The sequence below is a fragment of the Chiloscyllium punctatum genome, chromosome 27, assembly GCF_047496795.1.
Source record: "Chiloscyllium punctatum isolate Juve2018m chromosome 27, sChiPun1.3, whole genome shotgun sequence".
Lineage (NCBI taxonomy): Eukaryota > Metazoa > Chordata > Chondrichthyes > Orectolobiformes > Hemiscylliidae > Chiloscyllium > Chiloscyllium punctatum.
Genome location: NC_092765.1, coordinates 11,957,306 through 11,978,946, shown reverse-complemented (window position 1 = coordinate 11,978,946; position 21,641 = coordinate 11,957,306). Strand labels below are relative to the sequence as shown.

Sequence of the window (21,641 nt, the reverse complement as noted above, 5' to 3'; positions counted from 1 at the left end):
TTGTTTACTGTTCAATATAATTTGCTTTTGTACAAACTGTAGTGTTGCTTGAGTTGGATAAATTCAGGTGCCAAACAGCTGTGTAGTCGTAAGAGAAATGTGACCAGACCAATCTAACAGATATTTGCATGCATGCGATGTTCTCATTAAGAAAACAATTGTGTGACTTCTGCTATTGTCTAACAGACCTATCTATTGAAGAGATAATAGATTTAACTTGTATTTTATCTTGGTATTTCGTAGTATATTATCTAGCTATTTAGTAGTATTAGGCTGTGCTGGGTTTAGTTTCTATTGCCAACTCCCAAGAAGTACTTGAAGACAATACTTATGAAACCGTGCACAGTCTGTAAAGCAAACTGCTTTGATTAAGTACGCACCCATCCCCATCCACCTCATCACCCATTTCTAACACAGATTATTTTATCAGTTTTGAAAGAATAAATGGCTGAGTGAGTCCTGCAGGCAACTGAATTCAGGACCCAGTTGCCTGCAGTCCAATACTTCATTCAATTGAGCTATCCAATATTTATACGTTAAAAACATAACAATGAGAACAGGTACGCTGAATGGAACTAAGTCTTACTGGCACTGCCATCCAAACATCTACAAAAACAAAAGAAATATCAAGGCAATTGTATCACAATAATTTTCAGATTAAATTTAAGCACATGTATATTGACTGCATAGTTTAAAAACATATTGTGTTCTTAGATCCTATTAAATATGATTTTACAGTGGCTATCCTACTTGCTCATTCTTCTGAGAGTACCAAATCCTTTCTATAGCAACAGCTGCCTAATTGATGTGGAAAGCATGCAATAACCTTGGCTCAGTATGTTGCTACTGTCAACTCAATGTTTTCACCTGAACAGTCAGCAATCAACATCAACTCCCTGTATTGAATGAGTGCACTCACACTTTTGCAGGCCATGGCAAATTATACACTCAACATGGTCAGATCAAAAAAAAGGTTAGTCAATTTACCCAAAAGTTATTTTTTAGCAAAGCTTTACCCTTTCATTCCTGAAGTCACTGGACTAGGAATTGAATTATGTCAAAGTGGACACATGGATGGGAAAGGGCAGACTACCTGAATCAAATAGTATCAATGCAGGAAAGATCCATGCTGCAAGTCAGTCATACTGATCTGTGCCTGCAGCCAGTTCAGCCCATTCTATTCCTTTGCTGATGATGGGGGCGCGGGAGGGAAAGAGCACCAGAATGGTACTTAAGGGCAACCAATATTTCTTAAAGGGCACATGATTGCTGATGTAAAATTTGAGGTCCAAGAGCCAGAGGAAATGGCTGAAGGATGGAGAAAGGAGAAACAATGGCACTCTCATGTTGTATTGGAGATTTACTGTCAACAGAGAAATGAAATGGGACCATCACTTTGCCATTTTCACATTTCCTCACCCCTCTCGCTGTTCACTGGAGAGAGGAGCAGGAGGGTAAATGAGGAAGCCAATATTAAAACAACTGCCACAACAACATGGCTCCAGAGAGGAAAAAAAAATCAATGAACTAATAAAAGTTGTCAAGGTAAGTAATCTGCTAACCATCTGAGCCATGCCACCAACAGTCTCATTAAATAAAGCACTTGCAACACTCCCGCTCAACAAGATCTCTGCATAGTTCTGTAATCACTGTATCATTCTTCATTAACCATCATTATGACATACTTACAAACTTACAACCACCACAAACTTCACTTACCCACAACTTCCATTTCACATGTACATGCTCAGCTGCTCAATTGGATTAGCCACATTCTCTAAACCCTTAACTAACATAGTTGACTCTTTTCCACAGTAGAATTGGCTCAACAGCAAACAAGAGGCTGCCACTGGAAGGAAAAAAAAAGTTTACACATCCTCTATTTCTTGTTTAAAGCATCCTGGAAGGGGTAAGGTAAAGGTGATAGAGACACTGGGTACATTTTCTTTAGATCAGTCTCTTTCGATCTCTCCTTCACTCTACAGTATATACTTTGCATGAGAAATTTCAGACACCCAGTTCCTTCTCTTTGTTCTCGTTCACACCACGGTTAATCTTTTGTCTTTTATTTCAGCTACTTAGAACGTCAATACCCTTCAGCCAGAGGAGAAGGTGGAGCACAGTGCTAGAGAGAAGCACTATAACTTGACCATATTCTTGTAAATAGCAGCCCAGGTAATGATATCGTGTAGACTAGTTTTCAATTCTTTCTCAAGATGAGAGCGTCACTAGCTGGGCCCGCATTCATTGCTCATCCCAGAAGCCAGTTTAGAGTCACCCGCACTGCTTTGGATCTGGACTCACAGGTAGTCCAGACCAGGTAAGGATTTAGTTTCCTCCCCTAAAGGCCATTAATGAACCAGATGGGTTCACGATCATCATTAGACTCCAGATTTTGAGGCTAGAGTCGAGGACAGATGGCCACCAGGTACAAGTGAAGAGGAGCTATAACAGGAGGATAAGATGTGACAGATTCAGCAGAGCACAAGGCCACATAGAGAACTTTAGCCTGAAATACCCAAGAAGGTGGCTCATATGGAAATACTTGGGTCAGCCCAACAGAAAGCCTGCATACAATGCAAAGAGAAATCATGTTACTTCAAGACAGAATATGAAGGCTTTTCAGCCCAATAAGATCCAAGTGGTCAGCACTCAGCACCATAGTGAAATTCTCCATAGCAATTCTGACAGCTTTAGCCTTGGCCTCATAAGAGAGAAACCTGTTGGCATCTGTTTGGATGACTGAATGGATGCATTTAAGACAGGTTAAAGAAGTTGTTGCCCTGATGGCTGATTAAATAATCAAGCAGGGTGATTAACTAATCAAGAAGGGGCAATATAAAGGTGTGATTTTAGGTTTTTTTAATCATAAAGCTTCCTCAGCCTTAAGCTCTGTGGTGCTTCAAACTCAGCTGGAAAATCGACATTCTGGTTTTTAAGAATCTGAAAACAGAACAAGTGCAGGGAATGGGAATCTTTGGAGTCACAAATCTAGTATTGATATATCAGCAAAAGGTTATTTATGATTATTAAATTTTCACTTGTAAGTGATTATGTTATCTTGAGAGATAAAATACTGTTGAACTTCCATTGAGTACTTTTCAGATGGCCTGGCCTCAAACAGGTTGGTCCCTAGAGGATCCAGCTACAGACTGTGCCATCTTAGTCTAAATGGTAGGAAGTCTGGTCCAGCTGGTTGAGTGACATTAGCAAGTGCACTGGCAGGGGAGCAGACATTCAGTCATCCAAACAGAGGCCAACAGGTTTCTCTCTTATGAGGCCAAGGCTAAAGCTGTCAGAATTGCTATGGAGAATTTCACTATGGTGCTGAGTGCTGACCACTTGGATCTTATTGGGCTGAAAAGCCTTCATATTCTGTCTTGAAGTAACATGATTTCTCTTTGCATTGTATGCAGGCTTTCTGTTGGACTGACCCAAGCATTTCCATATGAGCCACAGTATGAAAACTTAAAATATGAAGAGTAAAACATAAGCCTGTCTTGCAATCAATATAATGACCTTGGAAAGAAAACTTTTAATAAAATTGTTTGCAAAATTTGGATCTGCACAGAAGCCTGAAGAAGATAAAAATAGTGGGGGAGCACAGCTGGTAGTCTGTCCTGATCACAATTTTTGGAATGGAGTTGTGCAGGCATGTCATACATGCACGAGAACTTTATAGCAATCATCAAGACAGTCAGCATCAAATGCTGATTTTGTTGTAGACCTGTCACATCCTGTTAAGCTCTCTCTTAAATACACATAGCAGGTGAAGTGTTCACCTGCAGAAGGGACACCCACTAGCACTGTTTAAATGCATCAGCATGGAACTTTCTGGTGAGGTGGTTTGGATTTTTATCTGTTGGATGCAGATACAGTATTGTGTGTCCAGAGGAGCTCGAACAGCTTTCAGAAAGAGTTCCATACCTGTTATAGTTAGAATCCACATCTGCTTAAAAAAGTGCATGCCAGCTTTAAGAAATGCAGGCTAATTTTGGCTTATGCTCACCTCACATAATCCTGTGCCTCTTGCTCAGCATGCAGCATGGTTTATGTTGGATTCCATGCCGCACTCATGGAACTGGGCTGGCAGAATGTGTGCTGATCACATCACTTTGTTGGGCATAAATAATAGCACATCCTGATCTCTGCTCAGACAAATAGGCCATTTCCAATTTTGTAGCCCATGTGCTCTTTAAAGAAATGTAAAACTGAGTTTGCTGGAGTTTATTTGGACCACACTTAACCTGGTGCGTATCGGTTTTGCATATAATTCAAACAGCCTATTAAACGGATGTGTAAAATTCTTTATGTAATATGCTTCTTGTAACTTCTAGTAATACAATGCAAACTTGACACCAGGTTTAAAACCAGGCAAAAGAGAAACAATTCAAGATTTAGGGATGGATATCAGAAACAAGCACAGACAGCTGCAGTAAATTTCTTAACTGTACACTAGCTGCTTAATACATACATAAAAAAAGTCCTCAAAGCAGTTTTTATATTTGATTAAATGTTATTCTAGTTCCAGTGATTCCTCATGCACTACCTTGTACAGCCAGCAGCAAATCCAAATAAACCATGGGCTTTGCAAAAACCAAAGACAAGAACATTTATTTTTATCGACTGGATCTTTCTAGTACTTGACCACAGTTCATCTCTGCAATACTTTGGGTTTGATACTTCACTGTGCATTGAAAATTAGTGACACTAGCAAATGGTTCATATAATTTCAAAGTAGCTTTAGTTCCAGTGCAAGCTGGTTCTCCACTTTATTACTGTGCTGACTGGAGCTAATGGTGAACTTGTCTCTGAGTTGTAGAGTGGTTGATTCTTGCAAGTTGCAAATAGAATTTTCAGAAGGAACCTTGAAGCTGGTTCTGGCACACAATGGAGAAAACAAAGCCCTTCTGCCACCTGAGAACCAACATCCAGAAACATTATCCCCAAACATTTCCAGTTCTCAATTTTAGGAAGTAATTCATCTATTTTCTTTACTTATAAAGGAAGTGACTCCATTAGTAAATTATGGTTTCATCAGCACTAATTACTCACTGTTCCCTTATTCAAGTAGGCACCCATCAAGCAGGAAGCTTAACAATGAGCATCAAGTATCTATTCAAATGTGTAGGGCATCCAAGCCTGATCCTATCCTCATCCAATGCCGATATATAGAAAGACTTAGTAAACCGTGATCAGGTGTAGGAGAGATTTCCTGCCACCACACCCACCATTATTTCCAGAGGGTACGGAAAGCAATAGTAACAGCTAGGGCAGGAGTACGGTGTGCTCCCTGACACAGATTAGTGAGTGAACTTGGAATTTTCCTGGTGTGTATAACTCAGCTAACGATTAGATAAAATTGCTGATCCACTAGAAAGGTCTAAGTGATATATATATTTAATCAAAAATCTTCAGCTTGGTTGAGGTCAAGGTGAGGTGTGTTTCAACTTAGGTGTGTTTAATGGCTGCCAAAGACAGCACACAAAAGGTATTTGCAGAAAGTAGAGGTCACATGACTACTATAATTTGCATTTACAGTTATAAGTTATGTAAGTAACTGTATTCATGGATACAAAGAAAATTAACATTCATTAACAAATAGTGTTAATTCTCATCAATTCTACATTCATCACTCTCTGTGCATGCATGGTTTACATCTTTAAATTATGCAGCTCTCCTAATGGTATACATATAAGTTTCCATTGGTTGTTTTTCTGGAATTTGCTCATTCCTAGGATGATGCTCCTACTCAAGGGAGTGTTGATCCTATTGTGAGTGCTATTGCCATGGTAATGTTGTTGCAGATCAATTTCTGTTGCTGGGGAATAGTGAACCTCTGAGACTGATGGTCATTCTCATACTCTGTGCAAATGGTGAGATTAATTCTTCCTGATCTGCTTCCTGCATGAAGGAATAGCTTCTTGTATCTATATGTCTATGGTTATGACAACATATCTGGCTATCCACATCTGGCTTTGACAAAGGGTCAGTTAGACTCAAAATGTCAGCTCTTTTCTCTCCTTATGATGCTGCCAGACTTGCTGAGATTTTCCAGCATTTTCTCTTTTTTGGCTATCCACATTCATTGTATATACTCACAGTAACAATAGCTTTACATACATTTCAAGTTGCCACGTGAGCTCACTTTTATTGAGCACGTTGAACACTTTCGCTCTGGCTGGATCTCCAATATTCAGCTCTGGCAATGTCTTGACAGTTTATCAAAGTGAAATTTGTCTTTCTGCAGTTTCACCTTGATTTTGTCATTCATGCGTCACTATCTCTGGCTTCAGTAGTTTTTGCTATTGGAAAATTAGTTTGGATGCGTCTTTGGTTGCATTACTTTCCACGCCTTCAGTATTTCTCCATTCTTAGACTACCTTGGTGTAAATCTGTGCTGAATTTGCTCCATTTATTTGTAATCACTTTGTCAATTTTCACTGCTGCTTCAAGCCTGTCCATTGGGTGGGATAGTGTGGAGATGATTTATTACGGTGAATTTCCTAACCATATATGAATCACTAGAATTTTTCACACAAATTGTGGGCCATTGTGTTGCTCATCATAATGTCTGGAATACCTTAATGACTGGTCTGTTTTCAGCCATTTTACAATCTCACTTGTCATCACTGATGTCAACTGAACAAACTCCCAGTAGTCAGTGTGGTGGTTGATGGTGATAAGAATATTGATTCCTGTGAAGGTGAATTGGTCTAATCAAAGCTATATCCATTTTTTGTATGGGATTTCAGATATCATAAAACAGCTCTATAACTTGCTTACTGTGGCATTTTTACAATCATAGCGTGAGGTGATGTGGTCTTTAATCTCACTGTTCATATTTGATTATCAGAACATTTCTCTTGCCTTCCTTGGATTAGACTCAATTTCTTCTTGGCTTGATTGCCTATACTTCAGCATTTTTTTCTCATCTCTTTAGGTTAATTAGTCTATTTCTTTCCAGAAGTCACTTCATTCTATCTTGGGCTGTCAATTCATCCCTCCATGTCCTGGACATTCACTGTTATAGCAACCAATCTGTCCTTATTGTTTTTAAGCATACCTTTCATCATTACTTCTTGCAATTCTTAAAGAGTTGCATCTTGTTGCCTGTTGTACTTAATGTGTGCAAGATGCTTGTCTTTCAGATTCAATGTCTCTGCTGGATTAATGACTTCCAGAGCATGTTGAGTTGTTGCATCTTGTTGAATCCAGACAATTTCACACTGTCACAGCATTCTCAATCTTTTTTGTAAGGAGTACTGCTCTTGATAGTATTTCTTCAAATGTACATCTATTTCCCTTGCTTGTATTTTCACATCAAGCTGAGATCTCTACAAACAAAGTAACATTGTTTGCAGATGTTTTAGAAGTTGGTAGAGGTGGTTTGATGAAGGTGCTTTGAAGTTGTTTGCGGTCAGACTCCACTGCCACTGTGTCTCTCCCAAACAAGTGTTGATTAAAACAAGCAAAGACAATAGCCAGACACACTACCTCAACTTGAGTGTAGCATAATTCAGTTTGCTTGAACACACTAGGACCAAATACAATGGTTATCCTTGCTGTATAAGGGCTACTCCAAGTCCTGCCTCACTGTCATCATACTTCATCATTAACATCATAATACCTCTGCTCACTAGTTGATTCTACTGAAAGGTACTTCTCGTGTGTCCTAATATCTTAATAGTGGTAACAATCTTGAGTAGGGGTCACTCATACTCTGATAAAAAATTAGACAAGAACTTTGTTAAAACAGGTATGAATCCAACAAATCATTGTACTGCTTTCCCGTTTGTTGGTTGTTACATCTCTGTTACAGTTCTCACCTTGCCAGGATCTAGACAACGTCCTTTCGCTGTCATGTGTGACCTCGGTACTTGACTTCATGTATCCTCAATTGTATTTTTATCGTGTTCAGCTTCAGGTTCATCTAGAGAGCTCTCTGTAACAGTTGTACCAGATTCTATTGTGATCTACAATGGCGTCTTCCATTATGTCTCTGCATCCCATAGACTAGGAGTTAATTCATGATAGCGATCTTCCTGGAGTAGACGCTAACCACTTTGTGCTATGCGTCCTGATACTTTTCTGGCACAGTGGAAATGTCAAACGTCCAACAGGGAATATTTAAACCAAAAACTACTTACAACTCCTTTCTCTTAAACTTGTCTTTTACCTCCCACTCTACAACACTAGTCCAATAAAAAAATCCCAATTAAGAGTTACAGAAAAAAAAATCACATTACAAAACCAAACAGGTTTACCAATTCTCCTTCGTAGATTTTCCTCTGTAGATTCTCTCCAGGTCATCCTCGATGTTTTGCTGTACAAACTCTCCAAAGACAAGCACCTTTCAGAGAGGTCTTCGGCAAGCAGTCTACATTTGTTGGCCTTTGGCAGTTCTCCCCCAACTGTTCAAAATGTCTGGTTTTATACCCCAAAACATTGGATCGTATAATTGGTTTTAATATTATCAAAATACTAACATTCAAATTTGATCAGATTTTGGTATCGTGGGGCATAATTTAAACTGATTGGCTGAATTTGAATTTGTTTTTGTTTCATGGAAACCCATCTGCTGCAAATTGTTTCGACCAAGTGTTACATTGTTACCTTGTTCAGGACTCTGTGCTTTGTTGGTCCTTGCTAGCTTTTCAACTCTCTTAAAGGTACAGTACACCTCTACACCTTCATAACATAAGGACATTTGACTTGGAGATCTGTGACAAAATGTCTTCATGGTTGGCATGGAGTAGTGAGATCCCTTTAAGCCTCATTGAGATCCTTTCACCCTATGCAGACTTCAGTATTGCACGTTTTTTCTCTGCTACCATGCTGCTAATTCAGTTCATAAGGGTTCTCTCTTCCTTTAATATTTCCTTATTCTATACCTCTTCTACTTTGTCTTTTAGACTGGCAGCTGGGACTCTCCACAACCGATTCTGAGTTGGTCTTAGACTTTCATTTACTTGGGAATGATATTCACCTGGACAAGATTTGTAAGCCATCTTTGTAAGTGTTTAGGACAGGGGTGGGGAACTTGTGGCCTTACGGCCACATGCAGCCTTCTAGGCCATTGTGTGTGGCCTTTTGAATGAATCCAAATTTTGCAGAACAAATCTTTTATTTTTTATTAATATGTTTTTCATCCTTTATTATTTTAATTTTAATCTTAAAATGAGTGTATTTAAAATACCAGAGAGTAAAAGAAAATTCAACAAAATAATCCTCACAGACTGACCGCCACAATTAAAAAATGTGTAAGTCATAAGGGCTATTCTGACACCTGTTATGCTCATGATTTAGTTACAATGCGACTCTAGAATGTACGTCATCTTCCCCGTCTGACTGGCACTACTATTGCCCAAGGCTGGTTGGCGAGAGCCTGTGGGTATCCAGTTCGCCAGTGTTTATCAACTTATGACAACAGTGCACGTGGCTTTCCATTTGAAGTGAAATTTGAGAATAGTTACACAGTCTAACCGTATCAACATTTACATAATTGAAGTTTCTTGGATGCGGCCTTATTATATTACAACTAACATAACGCGGCCTTCCAACATGAAAAGGTTCCCCACCTCTGGTTTAGGAACTGTTCAACAGACAATAGCTTAGTGTCCTGCAAAATATTGAAAATGTCTTCTGACAATTTTAAGATTACTAGTCTAAGCTTTAGATTTGCTTCAGCTGAGATGAGTGGATTGTGTTTACAGGCTGGAGCTCCAAAACTTAATTCCTTTCATTGTATTGGGCTCTCAGCTTAATTTCTCCTCATGGGTTACAATCTTCCACCACTTTGCACAGGTCTGTGAAACTCATGATGTTGCACGAAGCATCAGTGTCTTTCTGATACTTCACATTTGCTTGACACTCTCCTTCTGCAGTCAATGTTCCAATAGTCCCAAACATTTTATCAGATTAAGATCTGATGATGCAAATTTGTTGTATGGTATAGAGTGATTAATAACAATCATTGGCTAACATGTCTCCAACTTTACATGATGGCACAGGTTCTTTCTAGTCAGGCATTTGTATGCAAATGATTAAGGCTTTTGCAGTTAGAACACTGCTTACCCTATGCTGGACATGCTTTACTTTCTTTTGTATGAAGTCCTCCTGAATATTTACATCCTGTCCTCTAGTACGGATCTGTCTCTTGGCTGGCTCTTCTGAAAATATTTCTCTCTTTTTCCAAACTATTGCTGTCATTCATCTTTGGATGGCTCTCAGCATAATACACTTCACTTGATGAAGAATCAGCGCTACAAAAGTCTGTGATTTCAAATAAATCGGTTGGACTATAACCTGGTGTCATGTGACTTCTGACATTGTCCACCCTAGTCCAACACCACCTCCACATCACAGCATAATACAAAGCCTTGTATGATCTCCAATTGATATGCTCTAGATAATGGTTCATAATGTCAGTAGTTCTACACATGTTGTTAGCATACTTGAGACTAGGTTTCTCCTCTCTCAGCAGACATGCTCCTACAGCATGATCTCATATTCAAGGCCATTATATCTTTGAGATCATTTTTCAGTTGTTCAAACACTCAGAATGCAGGTAGATGTATCAATCATCACGTGCTGATCAATCATCTCTCTGAGCATTAATATGTGGTTCAGAATATATTTTCAAAGCATTCAAAATCTCTGACATCTGGCTTTTCTGCCTCGCAGTGAAATCTAAGCTACAATACATCTTGTGGTATCTTTGGTTGCTACAATTATTTGTTTAGGTTTTTAAAAATTAATTCTATCGCTATTTCAATGTTTTGTCACTGGGAGTGGAAAAAATTCCAATTCTTATACCTTCTTCATTTCCATACCAGCATGGAGTACAAAACACCTTGGCATTTTGCCTTATCCAGTCATTTTAATTTTTAGACTGCTGCATTTTTGTTTCTTCATTGTTATATTCTTATGTTTCTTTTTTTATGCAGCTCTGAAAATCCACACATTTTTAACTGCATTATTCCTGACATCATGTTTCAAGTGATGTGTATTTAATGGCTGCCACTGACTACACGCAAGAAAGACACTTACAACAAAGAAGGGAGTCACATTACCACAACAAGGCAGCCAATACACAAAGTAAAGTTGCATTTCTCCAAGTCAGCAGAAGGAGTGGGCATGAATACAGTTAAAACATAGTGAGGAACTTAGCCCAATCTTTTCCCTTCCCAATCTAGCTGCTGGTTACAAGAAAACCTATCCTAACCTGAGCTACAAATCTTCTCAAAACTCACTATTACCTACCCTAAATCAGAGAAGTCTTCTTTAAATTGCAGGCTGTCTGCCAATGACATCATTGGGGCCCAGGCTCCTCATTTAAGCTGAGGCCCGAATGGCAGAGCACTGATGGTTTTACTGCCCAGACAAACCAATTGTAAACAGAAGCCATGGCCAGGCAGACACAGTAAAAGGCAAGTTCAAACGAATACGGACCAGGAGGAGCTAGAACATCTTTAAAAAAGATCCGAAGCAAACTTGACTAAGAAGAATAATGTCCTCATTTTAAAAAAATGCTGTAGTATGTGCCACACATGTAAAAATAATGATATAGTAATATTTACCCATTGAATAATATTGCTGAAAATCAGTATTCCGTGTTCTTCCTGATGGATTAATTACAGAAAGAGAAGGTGCAGAATTTAACTCAGCTGCATCCTTTGTGGTGGAGGCCATCTTGTTGTTTTCATATTCATTCCCTGGAGACTTCATAGAGATGGCTCTAGTCTGTTTGAATTTCTTCTTTAACCTTACAGAAACAAAATATGCTATTAAACACCTATGTTATCATTTCCCATGCAATTCAACTACTCATCCCTCCAATCCTAGCTTGTTTATGAGATAAACATATGCCATGAAGGTATTTTAGAAGTTCTGATTTCATGAAGAAAACTTTAAAAATTCATCCATTGTCATTCTAGAAGCTGTTGTTGTGTTGGCTTTGTAATTTTGAACAGTAAGGACACCATGTGGTAACACAGTATTCTTGCAGCTCAAGAGCTTAAATGTGTCGCAGAGGACATAAAGAACTGTCTTTCTTATTATTGGAAACTTAAACACTTGATTTGAATATATCTTTCAGGTTGAAAATAATTGAATGAAAGATGTCAGCTCAAGGTCATTCTGCTTCAAGGACAACTATTTCTGTACACCAACAAGCTTTCACAAGGCAAAACTGATATCACAATTGCAAATTTATTCTTTAATAAAGACTTTGGGGTTTCATTATACAAAGCGGATAATTCTGTGATTACAGTGGGAAGATAGCTTGGAAAATTAAACATAATATCCCAAAATGTATTCCCTTCTGAGTGCACAGAATCAGTCCTAAATGCAGAAAGAAAATCTTCTGTAATCATTTTAAAAATGAAAATAATTTTGTGATGCATCCATGAACAACATATTACATACTAAGAGAATAATATCATATGCTTTAAACCACGATATATTTAGTGTCTTGAGCAACTCGAGAACTTTTTTTTAATCCATTCATAAGATGTGGGTATTACTGACTGAGCCAGAATTTCTTGCCCATCCCTATTTGCCTTGAAGACTTCTTGAACCACGTTAATTCATTTGCTATAGGTATTGCCAAATGCTGTCAGGGAGAGAGTTCCAGGAATTTGGTCCAGTGACAATTTGAAAATGGTGCTATATTTTCAGGTCAGGATAGTGTGTGGCTTGGAAGGGAACTTGAACATGGTAATGTTCCCATTTATCTTCTGCCTTTGTCCTTTGAAGTGGTGTTGGTTATGGGTTTTGGAAGGTGCTGCCTAAGGAGCGTTGGTGAATTCTTGCAGTGCATCTGATGGATGGTGCACACTGTTACAACTCTGTATCAGTGTTGGAGGGAATGAATGTTTTTGAATGTGGAGCCAAGCAAGCAGGGTATTTTGTCCTCGATGGTGTCAAACTTCTTGAGTGTTGTTTGAACTGCACTCATCCGGGCAAGTGGGGCGTATTCCATCCCACTTCAGACTTGTACCTTGTAGATTGCAGGTAGTGAGGAAATGATTTATTTGCTGCAGGATACTAGCTTCTGATATGTTCCTGCAGCCATAGTTTTTATGTGGTTAGTCTTGATCAAAGGTAATCTCCAAGGTGTAGGAGGTTTTCGTGATAGTAATATCATCACCTGGCACTTTTGTGGTGTGAACGTCATTTACTAATTGTCAGCCCTAGCCTAGAAATAGTAGAGATTTTGCTGCATTTTAGTCATGCACTATTTTGCCTCCCCGGAAAGGAAGTAGTTAAGTAAATGGTCTCAGTGAAGATGATAGTCAGAGTCTTACAGCATGCAAACAGGTTCTTCAGTCCAACTCATTCACGCCGATCAGTCATCCCAAACTGAACTAGTCCCATTTGCCTGGGTTTGGTCCATATCCCCCTAAAGCTTTCCTATTCATGTTCCTGTCCAAATATCTTTTAAATATCATAAATGTATCCACCACTACCACTTCCTCTGGCAGCTCATTCCATACACATACTACCCTCTGCAAGAAAAGCTGCCTCTCATGTACAAACTAATCAGAAAATAGTTCAAAATGCAGTTACAAAGTTCTGAAATCATTGTTAAACAAAGTGAATGATGGATTCTAGTCCATTTTTGTAACTCCCTTTTGTATATCTATGAAAATTATATTCAGTCTTAAAAAAAAACAAGCTTCTGTAATATAAAGGTAGGACCTTAAACTGCAATACACTGAAGCATGTTAACAAACATCTAGCTCAAAGATTGTGTACACCTCACTGGGGCAACAACTTGAAATCAGGACCCACTCTTTCCAGAATCATCTTAAAAGTTAATGATTTTATAAACGTATATAGAATTCCCAGGTTGACAGAAAGGATGGATCAGATTTCTGTACTTAACAAGAATTACATTACAAATAAATACATTCCCGCACCAACCAATCCTGCCGCCCTGTGGTCGAACACTTCAATGACCCCCCTCCCACTCCGCCGATGACTTGCAGGTCATGGGCCTCCTCCATTGTCACAACCTAACCACCTGATGCCTGGAGGAAGAATGCCTCCTCTTCCGCCTTGGGATCTCTAACCATACGGCATCAATGTGGATTTCACAGGTTTTCCCATTTCCCCTCCCCCCACCTTCTCCCAGATCCAATCTCCCAACTTGGCATCATCCTCTTGACCTGTCCATCTTGCTTCCCACCTATCCGCTCCACCCTTCTCTCCGACCTATCACCTTCACCCCCACCTTCATCTCCAAATTGCACTCTCAGCTACCTTCCCCCCAGCCTCACCCACTCCCATTTATCTCACTACCCCCTCAGCTCACAAGCCTCATTCCTGAGGAAGGGCTTTTGCCTGAAACGTCGATTGTCCTGCTCCTTGGATGCTGCCTGACCTGCTGTGCTTTTCTAGCACCACACTCTCGACTTTGATCTCCAGCATCTGCAGTCCTCACTTTGTCCAAATATAGGTAAAATCAATGACTGCAGATGCTGGAAACCAGAGTCTAGATTAGAGTGGTGCTGGAAAAGCACAGCAGTTCAGGCAGCATCCAAGGAGCAGTAAAATCGCCGTTTCAGGCAAAAGCCCTTCATCAGGAATACTGTATTCCTGATGAAGGGCTTTTGCCCGAAACGTCGATTTTACTGCTCCTCGGATGCTGCCTGAACTGCAGTGCTTTTCCAGCACCACTCTAATCTTTGTCCAAATATATTCTAGCTACAGTTAAATAATTGTAAACCTCCAATATATAACTCCATTAGTTAAGCCTCTAACCTCTTAAGTACTCCCCCTACACATACATACAGACACAGACTGGGGAAAAAGATGGGTGTTATGGTTGGAGGGAACAACTGGAAAGGCTCTTCATGTTTTGTCCTGTCCCCAGGGTTCAATGCTTGCTGTCCCCGGGGTTCAACATGATTCTTTTTGCTTGTCGCATTGCAGCTCCTTGATCTTCCTTCTCCAAGTATTTTCACTTTCTTGCAGGAGGCATAGGGTGGCTAGTTCACACTTAACCGCGTTTCTGATTGTATTTTTTAATCAATTTACTGCAACTACTAAAGGGAAATAAAATACTTCTTTAGGTTTGAGGTGGTTTTTATTGCAGAAAAAAGGCTCAGCTCTTTCCTTTTTGGGGATTTTACGACTTCTCCCCAAACATTCACACCCACAAGCTGTTCAACTATTGAGGGACCAATCGCGTAGACCTTCTGCCTGCCAAACAATTTTGCCATTCTACAACTGGCCACCATACCACAAAAAAAATCAGCTACTGTTGCTGGCCAAAACTCCATACATTAGGATCCTTTGCTCCAGCTCATCTGTAACTGGACTCCTTCCACTGTTTGGTCAAACAGTTTCGTAAAAAGCACTTACAATGAGCGAACAACGAAGAACAAAGAACAACACAGCACAGGAACAGGTCCTTCAGCTCTCTTGGGGGTTACCATTGACCAGAAACTGAACCAGTCATATAAATACTCAGACTGCAAGGACCAGAGGCTAGGGATTCTGTGCTGAACAAAGAACAAGGAACAAGGAACAATATAGAACCGGAACAGATCCTTCAGCCCACCAAGCCTGTGCTGACATATTTTTCCCTTCCATATTAAAACTGTCTTCACTTACAGGATCTGTATTCCTCTATTTCCTTCTTATTCATGTATTTGTCCAGGTGATTCTTAATGCTGCTATTGCGTCTGCTTCTACCACCTCCTCTGACAGCACATTTCAGGTACTTACTACCCTTTGTGTGAAAAATGTGCCTTGCACATCGGTCTTAAATTTCTCCCCTTGAAACTTGAACCGGTGTCCCCCAGTAATTAACCCCCTAGCCTGGGAAAAAGCCTCATACTTTCCACTCTATCCATGCCATTCATAATCTTATAAACTTCGAATAGGTCACCAACTAACTCCTGTGCTCCAGTGAAAACAGATCCAGTCTATCCAAGCTTTCTTCAGAGCTAAATTCCGCCATACCAGGCAACATCCTGGTAAACCTTTTCTGTATCCTCTCCAATGCATCCACATCCTTCTGGCTGTGTGGTGATCCAGAACTGTATACAATAATACAAGTGTGGCTGAACAAAAGTTATAGAGTCATAGAGATGTACAGTCTGGAAACAGACCCTTCGGTACAACCCGTCCATGCCGACCAGATATCCCAACCCAATCTAGTCCCACCTGCCAGCACCCGGCCCATACCCCTCCAAACCCTACCCATCCAAATACCTCCTAAATGTTGCAATTGTACCAGCCTCCACCACTTCCTCTTTGCCTATCCTTATACTCAATACCCCTTCCAATGAAGGCAAACATGCCATAAGCCTTTTTTATTACCTTATCTACTTGTGCTACCATCTTCAGTGATCTGTGGACCTGCACACACAGATCCCTCTGTATATCAATACTCCTAAGGGTTCTGCTATTCACTGTCTAATTTGCAGCTGTGCCTTCCAAAATGCATCACCTCACATTTGTCCAGATTAAACTCCAACTGCCATTTTTCTGCCCATGCCTCCAATTGATCTATATCCTGCTGTATCCTCTGACAATCTTTCTCACTTTCCGGAACTTCACCAATCCTTGTATCATCCGCAAACTTACTAATTAAATCAGCTATGTTTTCTCCAAATCATTTATGTAGATTACGACAGCAGAGGTCCCAGCATAGATCCCTGTGAAACATCACGAGATGCAGCCCTCCATTCTGGAAAGCATCCTTCCACAGCTACCCATTGTCTCCCATGACTAAGCCAGTTCTGGACCCATCTTGCCAGCTCACCCCTGATACAATGTGACTTTACCTTTTGTACCAGTCTGCTATGAGGGACCTTGTTAAAGGCTTTACAGAAGTCCACATAGACACCAAACACTTTTCCATCATCAATCGTCTTTGTCACCTCCTCAAAAAACTCGATCAAGTTAATAAGGCACAACCTCTTCCTGCACAAGACCACGCTGTTTATCGCTAATAAGTCCATTTGCTTGTCCCTGAGAATCTTTTCCAATAATTTCCCTCCCATGGACGTGAGACTCACAGGCCTGTAATTTCTTGGATTATCCCTGCTCTCCTAAAACAATGGGACAACATTCACTATTCTTCAATCTTCTGGGACCACACTTTGGCCAAAGAAGATATAAAGATATCTGTCAATGCACCAGCAATTTGTTTTCTTGCCTCCTTCAATATTCTGGTATTGATTGCATCAGGACCCAGGGACTTACCTACCTTAAGATGCACAAAATCTCTTCCTTTTTAATAGCAACTTGATTTAGAAGCTTGACTTTCCCTTACCTGAGATCATCCTTCACTAATTCCTTCTCTTTAGTGAAAACTGACACAAAGTACTTGTTTCAGACCTCACCTACCTCTTTTGGCTCCACATATAGATCCCTTCCTTGGTCCTCGAGTGGGCCAACCCTTTCCCTGGCTACCCTCTTGCTTTTTATATATGTTTAAAAAGCCTTGAGATTCTCCTTAATCCTGTTTGCGAACGACATTTCATGACCCCCTTTTGCCCTTCTAATTCCTTGTTTAAGTTCTTTTCTACTTTCCTTATATATTTCAAGAGCTTAATCAGTTCCCATCCTCCTTGACCTTACGAATACTTCTTCTTTCTTTCTGACCAAGGTCATAACATCCCTGGTCATCAAAGGTTCATATAACTTGCCACACCTATCCTTCACTCTCACAGGAACATGCTGCTCCTGAACTCTTGTCAACTGTAGTTTGAAATATTCCCACATGTCTAATGTGGATTTGCCCTCGAACAGCTGCCTCCAATCAAAGTTCTCCAGTTGCTACCTAATATTGTTGTCGTTCACCTTCCCCCAAGTTAATACCTTCACCCGAGGACTGCTGTTATCCGTATCCAAGAGTGTCTTAAAACTCGTGGTATTATGGTCATTACTCCCGAAATACTCCTCCACTGAAACTTCACTCACCTGGCCAGACTCATTTCTCAAAACCAGGTCCAGTATAATCCCTTCCCTGTTTACATATTGTGTCAAGAATCCCTCCTGAGTGGTCCTTACAAATTCTGCCCATCCAAGCCCTTAGTGTACTGAGTCCCAGTCAATATTGAGAAGTTAAAATCACCCACCAAAACCATCCTGCTGTTTTTACATCTTTCCAAAGTACAACTTTCTCTCCTCTATCTCCTGCTGGCTGTTGGGAGGCCTGTAGTATTGTGATTTCATCTTTCTTATTCCAGAATTTGACCAAATTGCCTTGCTGCATGAGTCCTCTGATGTATCCTCCCACAGTACAGCTGTGAGATACTCCTTTATCAGTAATGCAACTCCTCAACCCCTTTTACCTCCCTTTCTATCAACTTGAAACATCTAAATCCTCGGTCATCCAGCTGCCAGTCCTGTTCCTCTTCAAGTCTCTGTAATCACAATAATGTCATAGTTCCAAGTACTAACCAAAGCTTGAAGTTCATCTCAACTTACTTTAAAAATGGCAGCAATCCTTCACCCATTCTTGGTTTTTAAACAGTCCTCTTTCTACTTCCCAGGTTGCTGAGGGAGGTCCAAGAGGAAATAACTGGGGCCCTTACAGATATCTTTGTGGCATCCTTAAACACAGGTGAGGTGCCGGAGGATTGGAGGGTGCTCATGTTGTCCCCCTCTTGAAGAAGGGTAGTAGGGATATTCCGGGTAACTACAGACCAGTGAGCCTGACGTCAGTGGTGGGAAAGTTGCTGGAGAGGTCCTGAGGGATAAAATCTATTTATATTTAGAAAAGAATGAGCTTATCAGTGATAGGTAACATAGTTTTGTGCAGGGGAAAACTGTGCCTTACCAACTTAAAGAGTTCTTTGAGGAAGTGACCATGTTGATAGCTAAAGGAAGGGCTGTATGCATGGACTTTAGTAAGGTATTTGATAAGTTTCCCCATGGTAAACTAATGGAGAAAGTGAAGTTACATGGTGTGCAGGGTGTTCTAGCTAGGTGGATAAGCAACAGGACATAGAGATTAGTAGTTGACAGGGGTTTCTCGAAATGGAGAAAGGTGACCAGTGGTGTTCCACAGGGATTAGTGCTGGAGCCACATTTGTTTGTAATATACATATAATATCTGGAAGAGGGCACTGTTGGTCTGATCAGCAAATTTACAGATGACACGAAGATTGGTAGAGTAACAGAAAGCATAGGGACTGTCAAAGAATACAGGAGAATATAGATAGACTGGAGAGTTGGTCAGAGAAGTGGCAGATGGAGTTCAATCCAGGTAAATGCAAGGTGATACATTTTGGGAAGTCTAATTCGAGAGCAAATTATACAATAAACGGAAGAGCCTTGGGAAAAGTTGATGAGCAAAGAGATCTGGGAGTTCAGGTCCATTGTACCCTGAAGGTTGCTGCACAAGTGGAGAGAGTGGTCAAGAAGGTATATGGTATGTTTGCCTTCATCGGACAGGGTATTGAGTATAAGAGCTGGCAGGTCATGTTAAAATTGTACAAGACATTGGTTCGGCCGCGTTTAGAATACAGTTCTAGTCACCATGTTACCAAAATGGTGTGGACGCTTTGGAGAGGTTGCAGAGAAGGTGTACGAGGATGTTGCCTGGTATGGAAGGTGTCAGCTACGAAGAGAGGTTGAGTAGGTTAGGATTGTTTTCATTAGAGAAAAGGAGATGGGGGGGACCTGACTGAGGTCTACAAAATCATGAAGGGTATGGACAGGGTAGATAGAGGTAAGCCTTTTCTCAGGGTGAAGGATTCAGTAACGAGAGGTCATGCTTTCAAGGTGAGAGGTGAAAAGTTTAAGGGGGATACACGTGGCAAGTAGGTGCCTGGAATGCGTTGCTAGCAGAGGTAGTAAAAGCAGGCATGGTAGATTCATTTAAGATGCATCTGGACAGATGCATGAGCAGGTAGGGATCAGAGGGATATGGATGCTTAGGAATTGACCGACAGGTTTAGAGAGTACATTTGGATCGGCTCAGGCTTGGAGGGTCGAAGGGCCTGTTCCTGGGCTGTAAATTTTCTTTGTTCTTTGTACTTCAGTCCACAATCAAAAATACAGTAACATAAAAAGATACAATCTTTACAATTGCAAATAGGTGGCTTTACTGAAAAGTTGATGTGCTGAAGCTAACACTAGATGACCCATTCAGTAGGAAGCAGTTTCCATGACATTTGCTGTAACATTCGCTGAAATGCATTAACTCCATCCAATAAATACCATAAAATTATTTCACTGAAATATTTCAGAAAGGGAAATAAACTGAAGATTTGAAACACTTGCAAACTGTTTCACCATGAACATGTTTAAAAACTGCATTGCTCTTTCAGAAAGTGACTTAGCCAGATTCATAACTGTTTTCAGTTAATTTAAGATGTCAAGCTGCTGGTGTTGGATTGGGGTGGACAAGGTCAGAAAGCACACAACACCAGGTTATAGTCCAATAGGTTTATTTGAAATCAAAAGCTTTTCAAGTGCTTCTCCTTTGTCAGGTGAAGTCTGAAGAAAAGAAAAGTCAGTTTCTCAGCATTCTAAACTTTTATTCTACTAAATTGTCTTCACATCAGAAGACTTCATCTCACGAAGGAGCAGAGCTTGTGTTTTCAAATAAACTGGTTGGACTAAACCCGGTGTCGTGTAACTTCAGGCCCAGTTAATTTAAGTCATAGAGTCAGAGAAATGTACAGCACGGAAACAGACCCTTTGCTCCAACTCGTCCACGCTGACCAAATATCCCAACCTAATCGAGCCCCATTTGCCAGCACTTATCCTTCTAAATCCTTCCTATTCAGATATCCGTATCAGTGGAAGCAAACACTCAGACACATAGTATGGCTCTGCCCTCTTCATCTTTATTCTGGGCCCTGGAAAGACAGCGATCACCCATGTAAACAAAGACATGAGTTCTCGGTCTTCTCTTGAACAGTAGATTCTTAAGGAATTATATAGTCACTTACGGGGAGCACATCCAAATAAGGTAATATCTATATTGATTGGGTTACAATCAATCAGCGAGCATCAACAGTAAAGTTTAAACCATCTGGAATTACATGGTAGATATTCCTCACCTCGTTAAGTGGCATTACACAATGGGTGTTCTTCACCTCTTTAAACCACTACCCTTGCCTCCAGAACCTCATTGTTTCCTGCAAGTTCTTATCTGGTCAAAGTCATGCTAGCTGAGCCTTTGTCCTGCAACCCTAAACTTAACTCTTTCCCTACCTGCATGTACCTTATACACATTCTCATTCCCTCCTTTTATCTTTCCATGATAACCACCTAGAGGCACTACCACCTTCTTCATAAGAGTCTTACTGCCAGTACTTAAGCAAGTTATTGACACACAACTTACAATGATTATAACAACAAAAATTATTAGTCCATGCAGTCAGTAGAATCTGCAGGATCCCCCACATGGATAAAAGTTCACTAGTCCATGCTGTAAACCATGAGGTGCTGGAGGCAAGTTCTCATACCCATCCAGATGCCTTTTAAATGTTGTAATTGCACCAGCCTCCTTCACCTCCTCTGGCAGCCAATTCCACACATGCACCACCCTCTGCAGGAAAAAGTTGCCCCTTAGGTCCCTTTTAAATCTTTCCCCTCTTACCCTATGCCTTCGCCCTCTAGTTCTGGGCTCCCCAATCCCATGAAAAAGACCTTGTCTGTTT

At 40.4% G+C, this 21,641-nt stretch overlaps 1 protein-coding gene across 11 annotated transcripts in view; it reads right to left on the bottom strand.

Annotated features, from left to right (window-relative positions):
- The window catches only part of LOC140453422 (nuclear receptor coactivator 7-like), a 115,124-nt gene that overhangs the window by 74,433 nt on the left and 19,050 nt on the right, over positions 1-21,641 (bottom strand). For all 11 annotated transcript variants that reach the window (XM_072548079.1, XM_072548082.1, XM_072548076.1 and 8 more), the window contains one exon: positions 11,583-11,767. In XM_072548079.1, the coding sequence (XP_072404180.1) occupies positions 11,583-11,767 (185 nt within the window). The remainder of the gene's footprint in view (positions 1-11,582; positions 11,768-21,641) is intronic.